The sequence below is a fragment of the Zootoca vivipara genome, chromosome 10 (genome assembly GCF_965207765.1).
Source record: "Zootoca vivipara chromosome 10, rZooViv2.hap1.1, whole genome shotgun sequence".
In the NCBI taxonomy this organism is placed as follows: Eukaryota; Metazoa; Chordata; class Lepidosauria; order Squamata; family Lacertidae; genus Zootoca; species Zootoca vivipara.
The window spans coordinates 50,680,857-50,695,579 of NC_142593.1; the positions used below are offsets into that span (position 1 = coordinate 50,680,857).

General features: G+C 50.5%; 1 protein-coding gene across 2 annotated transcripts in view; it reads left to right on the forward strand.

Annotated features, from left to right (window-relative positions):
• Nucleotides 1–3,928: 3,928 nt before the first annotated feature.
• Nucleotides 3,929–14,723, forward strand: part of MBD2 (methyl-CpG binding domain protein 2) — a 49,728-nt gene continuing 38,933 nt past the window's right edge. For both annotated transcript variants that reach the window (XM_035100566.3, XM_060280361.2), the window contains exon 1: nt 3,929–4,447. In XM_035100566.3, coding sequence (XP_034956457.1) covers nt 4,332–4,447 — 116 coding nt within the window. In that variant the 5' untranslated portion in view covers nt 3,929–4,331. The remainder of the gene's footprint in view (nt 4,448–14,723) is intronic.

A 14,723-nucleotide genomic window follows, 5' to 3' on the forward strand; every position in this document is an offset into this window, starting at 1 on the left:
GGGCTCTGAGGTCGGCATCGCTTAATCCGGATCTGGTTAAAGTTCAAGGTCCTCCCTTTGCCCTGTATCCCTTTCCTGTATGGGAGGCGGAGGGCCAAAACATTGCACGCCAAGAGAGAAGTCCCGTTGGATGGAGTGGCGCTGCTTTTACTTCCGAGTAAGGCGTGCGTGCAACAATGGATTGCCCATGGACGGACCCCTTGCCTCCCAGGGAAAGAAAGAAAAAATATCCCGAAGCGATTTCACAGTCAAACTATCAGCACACAAAGCAAGTCCGCACGTGAAAACACAATAATATATTTCAAGACAACTTCATATGCACAGCAATTTCAAATCCAATACCGAGCAAGTAAGCACCGCGTGGGAATTTTAATTTATGGTGATTATTAGGGCAAGTGTCAATTCGAAAGTGCCTTGAGTCAGGATCAAGTTTCGTTGCTTTATAGGGCAGATCCACACAAAACATTTAAAGCAGGCATCCCCAAACTTGGCCCTCCAGTTGTTTTGGGACTACAACTCCCATCATCCCTGACCACTGGTCCTGTTAGCTAGAGATGATGGGAGTTGTAGTCCCAAAACAGCTGGAGGGCCGAGTTTGGGATGCCTGATTTAAAGCATATTCAATGCACAATTAAAGCACATGACTTCAAAAGAATTCTGGGAACTGTAGTTCCTCAAGAGAACAAGAGTTACCAGCACCCTTAAGAGGATTCTTGTGGGAAACATAGTGCTTTAAATATATGTGATGGGTCTCATAGAATAATAAAATCAAAGAGTTGGAAGGGATCGCGTGGGTCATCTAGTCCAACCCCCACAATGCAGGAATCTCATGGCAAGTGTGTTTAGGACAGCAAGACGTGAGAGCAATTAAGCTTGCGAAACAGGTTGTGAGCTTGTTTATGGGGCCTCAAGGTGGATCAGGCACCTCAGCCTTTGCATTTATATGATCACTTTAAAAAAGCAAAACAATTTACAGTGAGGCAGGATCAGACCGGATCCATCTAGTATTCTGTCTCCAGCTACAGTCAAGCAAATGCTCCTGGAAACTGTCACATCACATAAAGAAGAGCATGGTTTAGGGTGAAGGTAGTGCCACCCACTTCTGCTTTATTCCCAATACCAAAGACACCTTCCTTTCCTCTCCACTCAAGAGCTTGAAGCCTCCAATTCCCTTAGAAGGCCAAATTGTGTGGGTTTTGCTTAGAAACAGGATGGCAAATCCTAGAGGAGTCTAGAGGTAATCACAAACAGCTTCTAAGAATCTGCATTTTGCTTCCCCAAATTATAAACCAGGGCCAAGCAGAAAGTTTTAAAGGTGTGTTTGGAAGGGAATTCAGAGTTCACTGGCAGGGGAGATAATTCATTTCAATATTGCCTTGCACTTCTCCCTGACTCTGTGGATATGGAAGTCACACTGGTTGGCCCAGCTGGGTGGGGCTTTCTCAAACCACTCTGTGTGCCTTTTGCATCAAGCCTTGCAAAAGATTTTCGTCCTGTGTGCCCTGTGCCCATTGTGTAAGGGGTGTAGCTCAGTGGCAGAGCACATCTGCCTTGGTCGCTCAGTCGGTAGGGTATGAGACTCTTAATCTCAGGGTCGGTGGGTTCAAGCCCCATGTTGGGCAAAAGATTCCTGCACTGCAGGGGGGTCAGGCTAAATGACCCTTGGTATCCCTTCTACCTGCACAATTCTATGTTATGCATGCAAAGGGTCCCAGGTTCAGCCACTAGCATATCACCGTAGGGCTGGCATTGACCCCCGCCTGATACCCTGGAAAACCATTGCAAGACAGTGAGCTATGTCGTCTGATTCGGTGTAAGGCAGTTTCCTGTGCTGGCACCTGCTTGCTCACCAGAAAGCCTTACGCTCAAATAAACAACCTGAGGTGTTGCATGTTTAATCCCAAGTAGCTAAGCTTTCACTGCACGGGAGTGCAGCCTTAAAGCATTTGCAATGAGGGAGAGCCTCACAGCCGAAGTAGCTTTGCTCTTGTTTCTGTTTTGCATTCACTGTATGGCAAATAAACCCCATTGATGCTGTTTTAAGTTTCAGAAGGGCGAAGATGCCCAGCTCTCTCTTGTAGGCATCTACACGTGGCTGGCACAGAAGGAAGCCTCTCCCAGTTTTCCACGTAGGCAACGCCTAAGATTTGAACCCGCTCCGCGTCCCCGTCTCCTCCGCGCCCAATTGCAGGCTCAGACCCGGCGGGCTCCGCCCAGGCAGACAATTCTCCGTTTCTAAAATTAAAGATGTCCGGAATCCGCACGGCTCGTTTTCCCGAAAGTTCCCGCTCTCGGAGATGCACGACCTCGCCCACAATTTCCGGTGAATGGTGGAGTGGATCTGCTCAGGAGCCGGGGGGGCGGGGGCGGCGGCGCTCTGCACATGCTCAGAAGTATTGCCTGAAAGTTAGAACTCTTTCTGTCCTTGAACCTCGCTAGTAAACCCAGAGATTTGGAAACTCCGTAGCTGTGTGTGTTGATGTGTATTTGTGTGTGTATGAAAATCCACTTTACAAAAGTATGCAAACGTCCCATATGGGGATAGAACCTGCAACTTTGGCGTTATCAGCACCACGCTCTAACCAACAGGGGGTTGGGCTAGATGATCCTCAGGGTCCCTTCCAATTCTATGATTCTATACACGTGCTCAGAAGCGCTGCCTAAAAGTTTAAACTTTTACCGAGGAAGCTCTCGACCAGTTTGGGATTTGTGCCTCTCCATTTGCCACGGGGAAAGCGACCTACGTGGCCGTGCTCTCAAAAATGTTAAACTGTCTTTATCCGAGAAAACCCCCCACTTTTAAAGTCCAGATGTGTGGGATTTGGAGCTTCTCACTTTGCACATGCTCAGAGGCGCTTCCTATAAACAAACTTTTTCGAAGTAAGCCCTTCCTTACCCCATACTGAGGGATCTAGCCCTTCGCAGTAGTCACTGGGAAGGCCATTCTGCACATGCTCAAGGGCGCTCTCTAAAATAGTAAACTCAGTAAAAACCCTTGGCCCGAGATTCCAAATGTGCGAGAACTGGAGCGCCTAAACCTACTCCTTTGTAAATTAGACACACTTACCTAGGAGTAAAGCTCCATTGGAAACAGCGAAAGTCTTACGGCACGTATATCAATATTATTTTATTGAGTATAGTTATATTTTGTATCATGCGCGCTTTTAGAACTGTAAGTGGCTTTGAGACATTTTTGCAGCACGACACGAATAAATGCAACTAATAATAAGGATAACACAAAACCATCGCAATTCGATCCCGCGCTTTCCTCCGGCTCACATGGACCTCCCCCTGCTCACTTCATCCTCACGACAGCCCTGCGAGGTAGGTCGGGCTGACGGGCAGTGACAGTCCCCGGGTCAGCCCCGTGAGCGGGGAATCGAACCCTGTTTTCCCAGGTCAGAGTCATACAGAACCCAATATAGTCGGAAAGGGGACCACGAGGGTCATTTAGCAGGACTACTCTAACCACTGCACTGCACCACACCGCACCGCCCTCTGAGTCTAACACACACAAATCCCCCCCCCCAACCACCGGGAGAGTCTGTGTCCCACCAGACGTCGACGTTAACCATTGCTCCCGCTGGCCGGCGCTGATGGGAGTTGGAGGACCCTACCAAGATCTTGGAGGGAGGGGTGTTAGAGAGGCAGCCCGGCAGTAGCACTACCTCGGAGGGCAGCGCTACTCCTCTCTGCCGTCCGCGACGAGGGGGGCGCGCAAAGTTGGAGCGCGGAGGAAGGGGAGGCGGTCTTCCAGGCCAAGCCGGGTGCGTGTGCCCGGCTGGCTCGTCTGGGGGGGCGGGCACTTGGCTGGCTGGCTGGCTTGCGTGCCGCCCCCCTCCCCTCCCCTCCCCGCCTCCTTTGGCTGCGCCGCGCGGGCTCTATGACCCCGAGGTTCCGAGCGTCGATGACACGGATTCCGAGGCTCAGTTACGGAAGCAGCAGTAAGAGGAGGCGGAGAAGCAGGCGCTCCCGCGGCCGCCGCTGTCGCCAGCGCCGCCGCCACCGGGCAAGAGGAGAGCGCTGCGCGCGCAGCAGCCCCAACTCTGCCTCCCAGCTCTGGCCGACGGAGTTCAGCGGCGCAGGAGGAGCAGGAGCAGCAGGCGGGGAGCGTCGCCGCTGCTGCCGCTGGACAGGCGCCTCGACGGGCGGCCGCTGAGCGGGTCTCTCCGGCGCCCCTCGCCTGTCCAGCCGCCGGCCGGCCAGCCTCCTCCGCCGGCCAAGGGGCCGCCGAACGAGCCGGACAACCAGCCGGCCAGCAGGCCTCGCGGGCTCCGGAGCAACTCTCTTCTTGGGCTCCGTCGGAGGGGCGCCGCCGCCGAGCCCCGCGCATGGAGAAGCGGGGGAAGCGGGTGGACTGCCCGGCGCTGCCTCCCGGGTGGAAGAAGGAGGAGGTCATCCGAAAATCGGGGCTCAGCGCTGGCAAGAGCGATGTCTACTATTTCAGGTAAAGCCTCACCCCTCTCCATCGGAAGCGCGAGCCGCGGAGCTCGAGTCAGGGCGTGACCCCAGAGACGGTTTCGTCATGCCCGGGTTCAAAACTAGCAGCAGGAGAAGTGCCGCCGCCCTCTGAGCATGTGCAGAGTGAGGGGCTCCCGGAGAGTTCGAGGGTTCGACACGCCCCGCTTGGGAGTGGCGCTGAAGATGGCAGGAGTTGTCGTGGCTTTCTGGCAGCGCCCCCTGACCATGTGTGGAGGGGCTTCCTTCCCCAGGTGTTATAGAGTCCACATACAGGATAATAGGATAGAAAAGGGTGCAACTTTCAGGCGGTTCCTCTGAACATAGTAGACCAAGTTACTCTCCTGCCTCCCAAGTTTCTACGGAGCTCCAGGTTCCACGTGTCTTAAGTTTTAGGCGTGATTCCCACCCTTTGTGGTGGAAAGCTGTAACTTTATCAGGAATTGGCAACCTGATGCATTTAGTTTTTGAAACAAAGTCTGGTCTGCATAACTTTGAGTGGCTTTGGGAGATGAGCCAATCCGTGCATTGGTGTAAAGGGTAGGATGGCATTCTCTGTCCTCTTTCCTCCCATTTGCTTCCCTGCACCATTCCAATAAGGCTTCTTCCCCTCTCTTATTTTCTATCAGTGTCACCTATACTTTTAGCAGGGGGGGGAGGGGAGCCTTCTCTTCTTGTTTCCAAACCCACAAAAGGGACTGCTGACTGATGGAGCCAGGCTAGACTCAAAACCGGCCTTATGTGGCCTCTGTTGGCCCTGCTTTTTATACTTTGCTACTTTGGTCTCTTGGCCTCCCTTTCTGGGGTTCAGAGCAGTAGTTCAGCCTCGGAGTAACCCTGTGGAGGTATGATAAAACTTCTGTCTGTAGTTTCGCTTGCAAGGGAAAGAGAACTTTTTCTCAAAGTTTCTAGGTAGGAAAAACATGCCTCACTTCAACAGTAATATCTTTCTTCCCCCCTTTCTCCCCCTTCTGGCTTTTTGCAACACATGCATATCCATAATTGCCAGACGGAAAGCCCGGATCCTGCAGCCTGGCCAGTTGGAAGGGTTTGGTTTGTTTGGCAAGATCCATTTACGTCCTCCAGATCGCTGCCTGGAAAAGTGACCCCCCCCCCCCCGAAAGCAAAGAAAGCTGCTTTCTCTGCCCTGCCCTGGGTGTGTCTGGACAACAGGGGCGTAGCCAACATACTGCTTTTCAGATATTACGGACTACAATGCCCACCACTCTTGACCACTGGCTGCACTGGCTGGGCAAGATGGGAGCTATAGTCCAAAACATCTGGAGGGCACCACATTGCCTACATCTGCTGCATGAAGTGGCATTGTCAAGGCTGGAGTCAGGCATAGGTCAGCAACAAAAACAACAAATCACCCGAGACCGGTGCCTAGTGCTCTCAGCAACTCTTTCTAGGAGGTCTTGCAGTTGCAAGGACTGATGGTCCCTGCCTTCCCAGTGCCCACTAGGACTCCTGCTCTGCAGGGTATTTCCCGCACTATCTCAGGCTGTGCCTGCGCACAACCACCCTCTACTCTGTTTGTTTCATTTCTCTGAGAGACCTGGGGGAAGGGAGCTGGTCACAGCAGTAGCAGGAGCAGGAGATTCCCTGGCTTCTTCAGCAGCCTGTCATCTCTGCTTCTTGCTCCCGCTCCTCTCCAGCCTCTGCTTCTGCCTTGGACTCTGGACTGCTCTCTGCCACAGCTTCTTCCTGCTCACTAAACCCTGTTCCCTCTTCAGCTTCCGACACCTCCTCCTCCCAGTCTGCTCCCTCTTCTCCTTCTTGACCAGTGGTGGAGGAAGGGGGGGTGCGGAGGTTGCGGACCGCCCTGGGGGGGGGTCATCACTGAGGGTGACAAAATGACAAAACTGTGAGGTTTTTTTGAAAAAAATTGGGCTCACGAAACTTTTTAGTTCAGTCAACAAACGTAATGAAACGTGGCTGGCACTGGGTGCCACACCGCGGGAGCTGGCACTTACCATGGGGCCTGCAGCGTGCCCAAGCCACGCATTCCAGGCTCTGCGCTGCCTGAAACGGCAGCATGGGGCTTGTGTCTGCCCACCACCTCTCCCTCAGCCACCCTACAGCTGAGGGGGAGGCGGTGGAGAGGCTCCGCGCAGTGCCTCCCACCCCTATGCGCGGCTCGCCCCGCCCCAGGCTGCAGGCAACCGAGCAACTAGTTAGGCTGCTGCTCTTGACCACTCATTGTCGTCCCACTGCCAATCCCCTGAGTCTTCTTCCCCTGGGGGTTCCCCAGCTGGTGCCCCCCACCCACCCCTCTGCATCCATCTAGTCCACAGCAGACATTTCTTTTCCTTCCTGCTGCATGCCTGTATCATCCACCCAGGTGACACTTGCTCTTGCTGCTCCTTTGGAACTGTTTGCCTATACAGTGTCTGCTCAATATTTTGGGGGTGGGGTGGCAGAAGGAGACCCTGAGTGGGGCCCCCTCCTTGTGACCCCTGCTTGCCGCGATATGAACCACTGCCTTGAAGCAGCAAGTACAGCCAACTGCTTTCCCTTGCTCTTGCTTTGAGAAGTCAGGCGAACACACAGCAAGAGTAAGCGAGTGAGTTCTGGGGCTCAGCAGGGACCCCTGACCATCCATTGGACTTTAATTTCTCTTGATACGTTCTGTTTGCATGATGTGTTGGTCTATGGAATTACACTTTGTATGATATTACTGTATATGTTGAATTGTGTTTGAAATAGAAGTTTGTTGTTGTTGTTGTTGTTGTTTAGTCGTGTCCGACTCTTTGTGACCCCATGGACCAGAGCACGCCAGGCACTCCTGTCTTCCACTGCCTCTCGCAGTTTGGTCAAACTCATGACCACATCCAGCTTACCTCCATCCAGGGTTCTTACATTCCAGGTTCCTATGCAATATTTTTCTTTACAGCATCGGACTTTCCTTCCAGGCGGAAATAGAAGTTACATACAGTGGTACCTCTCTCTACTTACGAATAACTCTACTTACGACTGTTTCTACTTACGAATGGAGCTCCACCCGCCATCCTGGATGCGGTTTAGATAGGATTTTTCCTACTTATGAATTTTTAGATAGGATTTTTTCTACTTACAATTTTTTTCTCCCAATGCATTCCTATGGGATTCGACTTACAATTTTTTTCTACTTACAAATGTGCGTTCGGAACGCATTAAATTCGTAAGTAGAGGTACCACTGTAGTCAAAAAAAGCCTGTTACGTTGTGTGTGTTGTTATCAGGGTTGAGGGCATTTTCATGTGCCTCACAAAACTGACCCCTAGCACCAGCCATGGCCTTATATATCTGTGGAATGTTACTTGAGCCATTGTCTGGTGGCATCTCACCTTGCAGAGGAGGCTACACAGACCAGTGTTCGAAATTCCCCAGGCGTCAGGTGCATTTTGCAACCAAGTGAAGATGTCTTGTCCTCAGGTTTGGCGCCTGCTGGCATCTGCACCATCTGGCTGGTGTGCAGAGAAATCTCTGGAGATTTCTTGTCGCTGGTTTTTTAAAAAAATGTTTCAATGTGTTGTAAACTGCTTTGAGATTTTTTCCCCCTTTAAAAATAAAGTGGTATAGAAAAGAAAGGAAGAATAAAAATGATAAATTTCACTGCAAGAAAAAAAAAGGTGACTAGACAGTTTGTTGTGGTGACTGTAAAATAAAATAAAATGTCAAGGTAAAGGATCCCTGGACAGTTAAGTCCAGTCAAAGGCGACTATGGGATTGTGGCGCTCATTTCGCTTTCAGGCCCAGGGAGCTGGCGTTTGTCCAAAGACAGCTTTCCGGGTCATGTGGCCAGCATGACTAAACTGGTTCTGGTGCAACAGAACACTGTGATGGAAACCAGAAGTCACGGAAACGCCATTTATCTTCCTGCTGCAGCGGTACCTATTTATCTACTTACACTGGCGTGCTTTTGAACTGCTAGGTTAGCTGGGACAGAGCAATGGGAGCTCGCCCAGTCATGGGGATTCGAACTGCCGGCCTTCCGATCGGCAAGCCCAAGAGGCTCAGTGGTTTAGACCACAGCACCATCTGCGTCCCAATATGTGGTGACTGTAACCTAGGTTTAAGGCGCTGTTTGGCGATGAGCTTATATACCTGACGTCTTACACTGCTACAGAAACACACCTGCCTGCCCAGTGCAAAAGGACAACTTAGGACATGGCGTTCCAAGCGTAGTGTTGCCCACTTATTTCCTGATTTTAGAGGGCAAAGGGCTTCTTCCTCATGTCCAATTCTGCGCCTCAAAACAGCGCAGTCCCTTGCATCCTAGTCCCCTTGCAGCTTTACCCAACCAGTCTGCTGTCCCAGGCAGGGACACAAGGGGCATTGGTGGCCACCAGCTCGCATGGTTTAAAAAGCAGGTTACACCAAAGCTATCAGTGGCTCCTAGCCACAGTGTCCAGGTTCTCCTGCCAGCTGTTGGGAGTGACAGATGGGGACAGGGCTCTCGCACTCGGATCCTGCTTGCAGGTCTCCCTGCTTGCAGGCATCTGACTGGCCCCGGTGAGAACAGGATGTTCCTTTGGCCTGATCCAGCGGGGCTTTTCGTAAGTCCTTAGGTTAAGCTGGCACACTCCAGTTTGGGACGGCGGCGTTGCGTTTGGAGCTGTCCTCTTCAGGCCTGGCGAAACCATGCAGCCTGTCTTCTCTCGTTTCCTTCAGGGTCAGAGAGAATGACGCCTGTGCTTCTGTGATTCCCTCGTTGGCTTCTGTGGGCCAGACAGAGACTGGGCAGGCTGTTCCCCCAGTTATACTGCCAGCCGGGAAAATGTCCCTAGAGCATCTCCCTTGGACCAGCAGGATTTCGACTTTCCTTGCATCTTCTTCCCCTTCCCGTAAGTCACCAGGTGACTTTCATAACCATTCCTGCCACACCCTTTTCTTACTTCTGCTGCTGCAGCAACTTTTCCTTTCTTTTCTGCTACTGTTACTCCTTTTGTTTCTACTACTACTACTTCTTCTTACAGCTGGTGCATCATCAGCCTGCAGTATGTTTTTAAAACTTTGATAATAATAATAATAATAATAATAATATTGAGGCTGTGCGTTTATAAGCACCATGCTACAAGTTGCACAGAGCTTCATGTAACTCTTTTCTGAATTATTATTATTATTATTGTAATAAAAGGAAGGTATTGGAGATTTGGTGGGGAGGAGATGCTTTAACCCTTGTCAGTTGTTCTTTCATCTCTCCGTCCCCCAGTTGCTTTTTCTCCAAAGAGGGAAAAATAAAGCTGGAGCGCTCACCCCCCCCATAAGAGGAAAAGGTCTGATGGGGGCATCTAATGTTTAGAGCAGAGGCTGGCAATTGTTCATCCATAAGCCAGGGGAAGCCCATGGTTGTTTGGGGTCCAACCTGTGACCTCTCCTTCAGCCCCTATATAAAAAACTCAAATTGGGCCTTTCCCACACTAATTCCCTGCACAGTGGGGATTTTCTGCAGGAAGGGAAAAGGGGAGACACAGCATTGGGGAGGGCGAAGGGAGAGAAAATGGGTGACTCACCACCAGCTCCATCCTGACCCACCTCTGGCTTCTGCCCTGCCTCCTGGAAGGTCTTGTCTCTCTACATTTTACAGTACACACACACTTCCCCCTGAAGTATTACTTTTAAAAAATGACTAACTCCGTGTAACATCCAGTTTGACCTGAATGCAGGGGATGTGTCAGAGTATTGTAAGCAGTTGGCCAACTATGGTCTACTCCAGAGGTGGAGAACATTTTTCTAGTTCCAGGCTGCTCCCTCTGGTAGAAACATCAATTATATTATTCCCATATTACACCAATTATATTATTCCCATTTTACACCAAGAGAAATTGACTTACCAGAGGTCACACGAGGAAGCAGTGGCGGAGGCGAAACCTGAACTCAAGCCACCAAATTCAAATCCATTTCTTGCTGGCTCTCTTGTTCCCCATTGTCCAGCAGAGGTAGGGAACCTCAGGCCCGGATGGGTAGGCCACAATGCATCCCTCCAGTTGTCCCTTTTTGCCCTTTGGGAGTTTCCGCAGGCCACACACATCACCCGCCCTGCTCCAAACCTTCCTTGAGTGTTTTGGGCTGACGGAGATGCATCTCTGAACTCTGATATGGACTTTTGCTTGCTTGCTTGGACGGAAGCTAGAGAAGTGGTGTGTGTGTGTGTGTGTGTGTGTGTGAGAGAGAGAGAGAGAGAGAGAGAGAGAGAGAGAGAGAGAGAGCATGCCTAGAAACTAGCCAAAAACGTGCAAAGGTAGCATTAACACCCAGTGCTCTGCCAAGAACAGGCCTGTGCTCCCCAGCAGGGACTGTGGTTTACCACTGCTGTACAGTTAGGAAAAGGGGAATGCATTAATAGGATTCCCCCCAGCCGAAATTGCTTTGAAATTCTTTCCTTTCTGTGGTGTAAGCACTAAGCGTATCAGCTGCTTTTTTGTGTGTTACCCCCCCCGCCACTTTGGGCTTTTGCAAATTTTTGGAGTTCATGGCATGTGCCTTGGAATTCATCTTAGCACAGCAAAAACTGATGGTGGACGAGGGTTTTCTGCTGCTGCTTTATTTTCTATTTGCTAATTAAAATTGTCAGTTGCTTTATCCTTGACAAAGGCAGTGACTTACAAACCAATTGGCCATCCTCTCTTGCCCAACTCCAACCCCTTCCTTGCATTGCAGGGGGTTGGATATAGATGACCCATGGGGTCCCTTCCAACTTTACAATTCTGCGATTCTATGATTCTGCGCTTTCCCTGGGATCTTGTACTCACTGGTCCCATACTCTTCCCTGTGTGCACAGGAGGGTGGGGGGAGTAAATGGATCAGGCCACTCTTTATTTTTAAGAGATGCTTTCAGGTCTGTCGCTTGTCACTAAGAGGAAGCCGTGAAGGCAGGTGATAGCCGCAGGCCCGTGCGCCCCCAGGCTGCTTTGCATGTACAGCAGGCCTACATAGCTGATGTAACAGCAGCTGTCTTTCCTGTGCATGGCAGGATATGACCACTCCAGGTTCAGTACTCGAGAAGTCAGAGTGTCAGCGTAAATAGGTAGAGTGTTGCAGTAAATTGGAAAGGACTGTGTGGCAGGAGCTCCTCGGTCCTCTTCGCCTAGACATGGCAGCCAGCTCTGCTAGTGGATCTGATCTTGGTGAAAAGCACCTCAGGGAGAGGGCATGCTCTTTATCAAGGACAAGGCCTTTGGAACCACCACTGACATTGCCTGTAATTTTTCAAGTGTAACTTTCCAAACTTGTGCTTGAACTTTGCATTTTCCTCCTCCCTCCCATTACCTTTTCCTTGTGTGCTGCGTCTTCTTAGATTGCAAGTTTGAGGGCAGGAACCATCTAAGTACCAGGTTTTTTTTGGTAAGCCGTTCCAAGAGTCTTGTGATTTGAGACTGGGCTGGGGTCAAGGTGTTGCTCTTAGTATAAAGGGGCCCCTGACCATCAGGTCCAGTCGTGTCCGACTCTGGGGTTGCGGCGCTCATCTCGCTCTATAGGCCGAGGGAGCCGGCGTTTGTCCGCAGACAGCTTCCGGGTCATGTGGCCAGCATGACAAAGCTGCTTCTGGCGAACCAGAGCAGCACACGGAAACACCGTTTACCTTCCCGCCGGAGCGGTCCCTATTTATCTACTTGCACTTTGATGTGCTTTCGAACTGCTAGGTGGGCAGGAGCTGGGACCGAGCAACGGGAGCTCACCCCATTGCAGGGATTCGAACCGCCGACCTTCTGATCAGCAAGCTCTAGACTCTGTGGTTTAACCCACAGAGCCACCTGGGCTCTTAGTATATAAAGCCCTTTAACTACTTGGGACCATTTACCTACAAGATCGCCTTTCCCCACATGGGCCCACTCGACTGCCTCAATCGGTGTAATTGGCACTACTGCAGGTGACACATAATACCCATTCAGCTTTAGTGTGGCAGCGCCTGAACTTTGGAACTCCCTGCCTGTTGAGATCAAGCAGGCGCCGTCACTGTACTCTTTTCGGTGCCTGCTAAAAACCATTCTTCTTCAGACAAGCCTACCTAAGTGCTTAGAAAGTTGAGGTCATTTTAATCCGTTTCAGCATTTTTATTTTGTACGTCTTAAAGTAGGATCGTGAGTTCTTCTTGATTTTATTGTTCTGTCTTTTTGTAAACTGCTTTGAGGTGGGTTTTGTGTTTTTTTAAATACAGCCAGGTGGTGTATAAATTGTATGATATAAACAAATCCTATAAGTAAACAAACCTAATTTCAGTCTCTGGACTTACCAATGGTCTGATGTGTTTGCTCCCCATCCTTAAGACAGAAATGTGTCATTAAATTATTTCAAAGTGTGGCAAGCCAGTCCTGGTGCCCTCTGGGTCAGTCTGGTGAGTGAGATCCTAGACTTCTGCCCTAAAATACAGCCCAGATGGCACCACTGTCTGGGAATGCAAACTTGTCGGGGCAAAATGCTCTGCACCCCTCTTCTGAGTCAACCACACTTTGATCCTGTTGGTGAGCTGTCCTTACTCATTCATTTTGTTGGTGTTTGAGAATCAGGCTGCACTTATTTGTTTGTTTGCTGGAGGCAATAGTCCGTGCTCTTTTGAGGATAGGTGTAAAGGATACACAGCGTTAGAACCTCAGATATACAAGCTAGGTGCAAAATGGCTCCTTAAACCAAGGTTAAAGGTAAAGGTAAAGGGACCCCTGACCATTAGGTCCAGTTGTGACCGACTCTGGGGTTGCGCGCTCATCTCGCATTATTGGCCGAGGGAGCCGGCATACAGCTTCCAGGTCATGTGGCCAGCATGACAAAGCCGCTTCTGGCAAACCAGAGCAGCACATGGAAACGCCGTTTACCTTCCCGCTGTAGCGGTTCCTATTTATCTACTTGCATTTTGACGTGCTTTCGAACTGCTAGGTTGGCAGGAGCTGGGACCAAGCAACGGGAGCTCACCCCGTCACAGGGATTCGAACCGCCGACCTTCTGATCAGCAAGCCCTAGGCTCAGTGGTTTAACCACAGCGCCACCTGGGTCCCATAAACCAAGGTTACAGTTGCCAAAATGTAATGTCTAGTTGCCGTTTTGGGGCAAGACGGCTCTAATGATGGACTGACTGTGATAGATTCTCGGTTAAACATCCGGCTAGTTCAGATGAGAACCTTGAACTAGGCTAGGAACTTCGAGAACTTAAAGAAGAAAAGTCATTGATCCTTGCCTATTCCTACCTCTTTTAAAGGGTGACACTGATCATTGATAATGTAGGAATATTCTTCGCCACTATGAGCAGGACAGTGGGGTGGGCTAAGTGAAGAAAAGCGACAACAATTAAATATAACGTCATTCACTGCTCCTGCTCAGGCTGCAGGAAAAAAATAGCAATTTGATTGCTGAAATTCATTCTGATTGTGCAGATAAAATATAACGGAAGGATTCTGCAGGATTTGGTACAGTGGTACTTCTGGTTGCGAACAGGATCCGTTCTGGAAAGCCCATTCGCAACATGAAAAGGCCGCATCCTGAAGTGTCGTGTCTGCGCATGTACGTGACATGATTTGGCGCTTTTGCACATACGCGCACACCGAACCCAGAAGTAACCCGTTCCGGGACTTCCGAGTTCGGCGCATCCGTAACCTGAAAAGATGTAACCCGCAGTGGACATAACATGAGGTATGACTGTATTAGTGTGTGAAAACAGTCAAGATCCAAGGATCCCCAGAAGGTGGAGATGTCAGGTGCCATCTTGGCGCCCTGGCATCTTCCACTTGGTTGCAACTAGCCAGTAGCCAGCTGCAAATGCGCCTGGCACCTGGCAAATTTCTAACACTGCACACAGGATTGAACATAGATGTTATGCAGGCCTCTCTCTCTGCCCTTGCCCTTGTGTGATGCACAGACTGACAAACAGCGCTTGCAGGAGAGTGGTGGAAAAGAGCATCTGGGAAGAACTGCTCCTGCATTGCTTTCTGCTGCATGTGTGCAAATGTAGCTGGGGTTCTCATCAAGTTCAAAGCGGGCTATGTTAAGATCCAGATTAGCAGCACTAGAAGCAGTCGCCACATCGGGGGCTTCTGTACCCCAAATTGGTGAATCCTGAACAATTGTTTCTGGTTGCTACCCACTAGGTCTAAACCACTGAGCCTAGGGCTTGCTGATCGGAAGGTCGGTGGTTTAAATCCCCACAACGGGGTGAGCTCCCTTTGCTCGGTCCCAGCTCCTGCCAACCTACCAGTTTGAAAGCATGTCAAAGTGCAAGTAGATAAATAGGTACTGCTCCAGTGGGAAGGTAAACGACGTTTCTGTGTGCTGCTCTGGTTTTGCCAGAAGCGG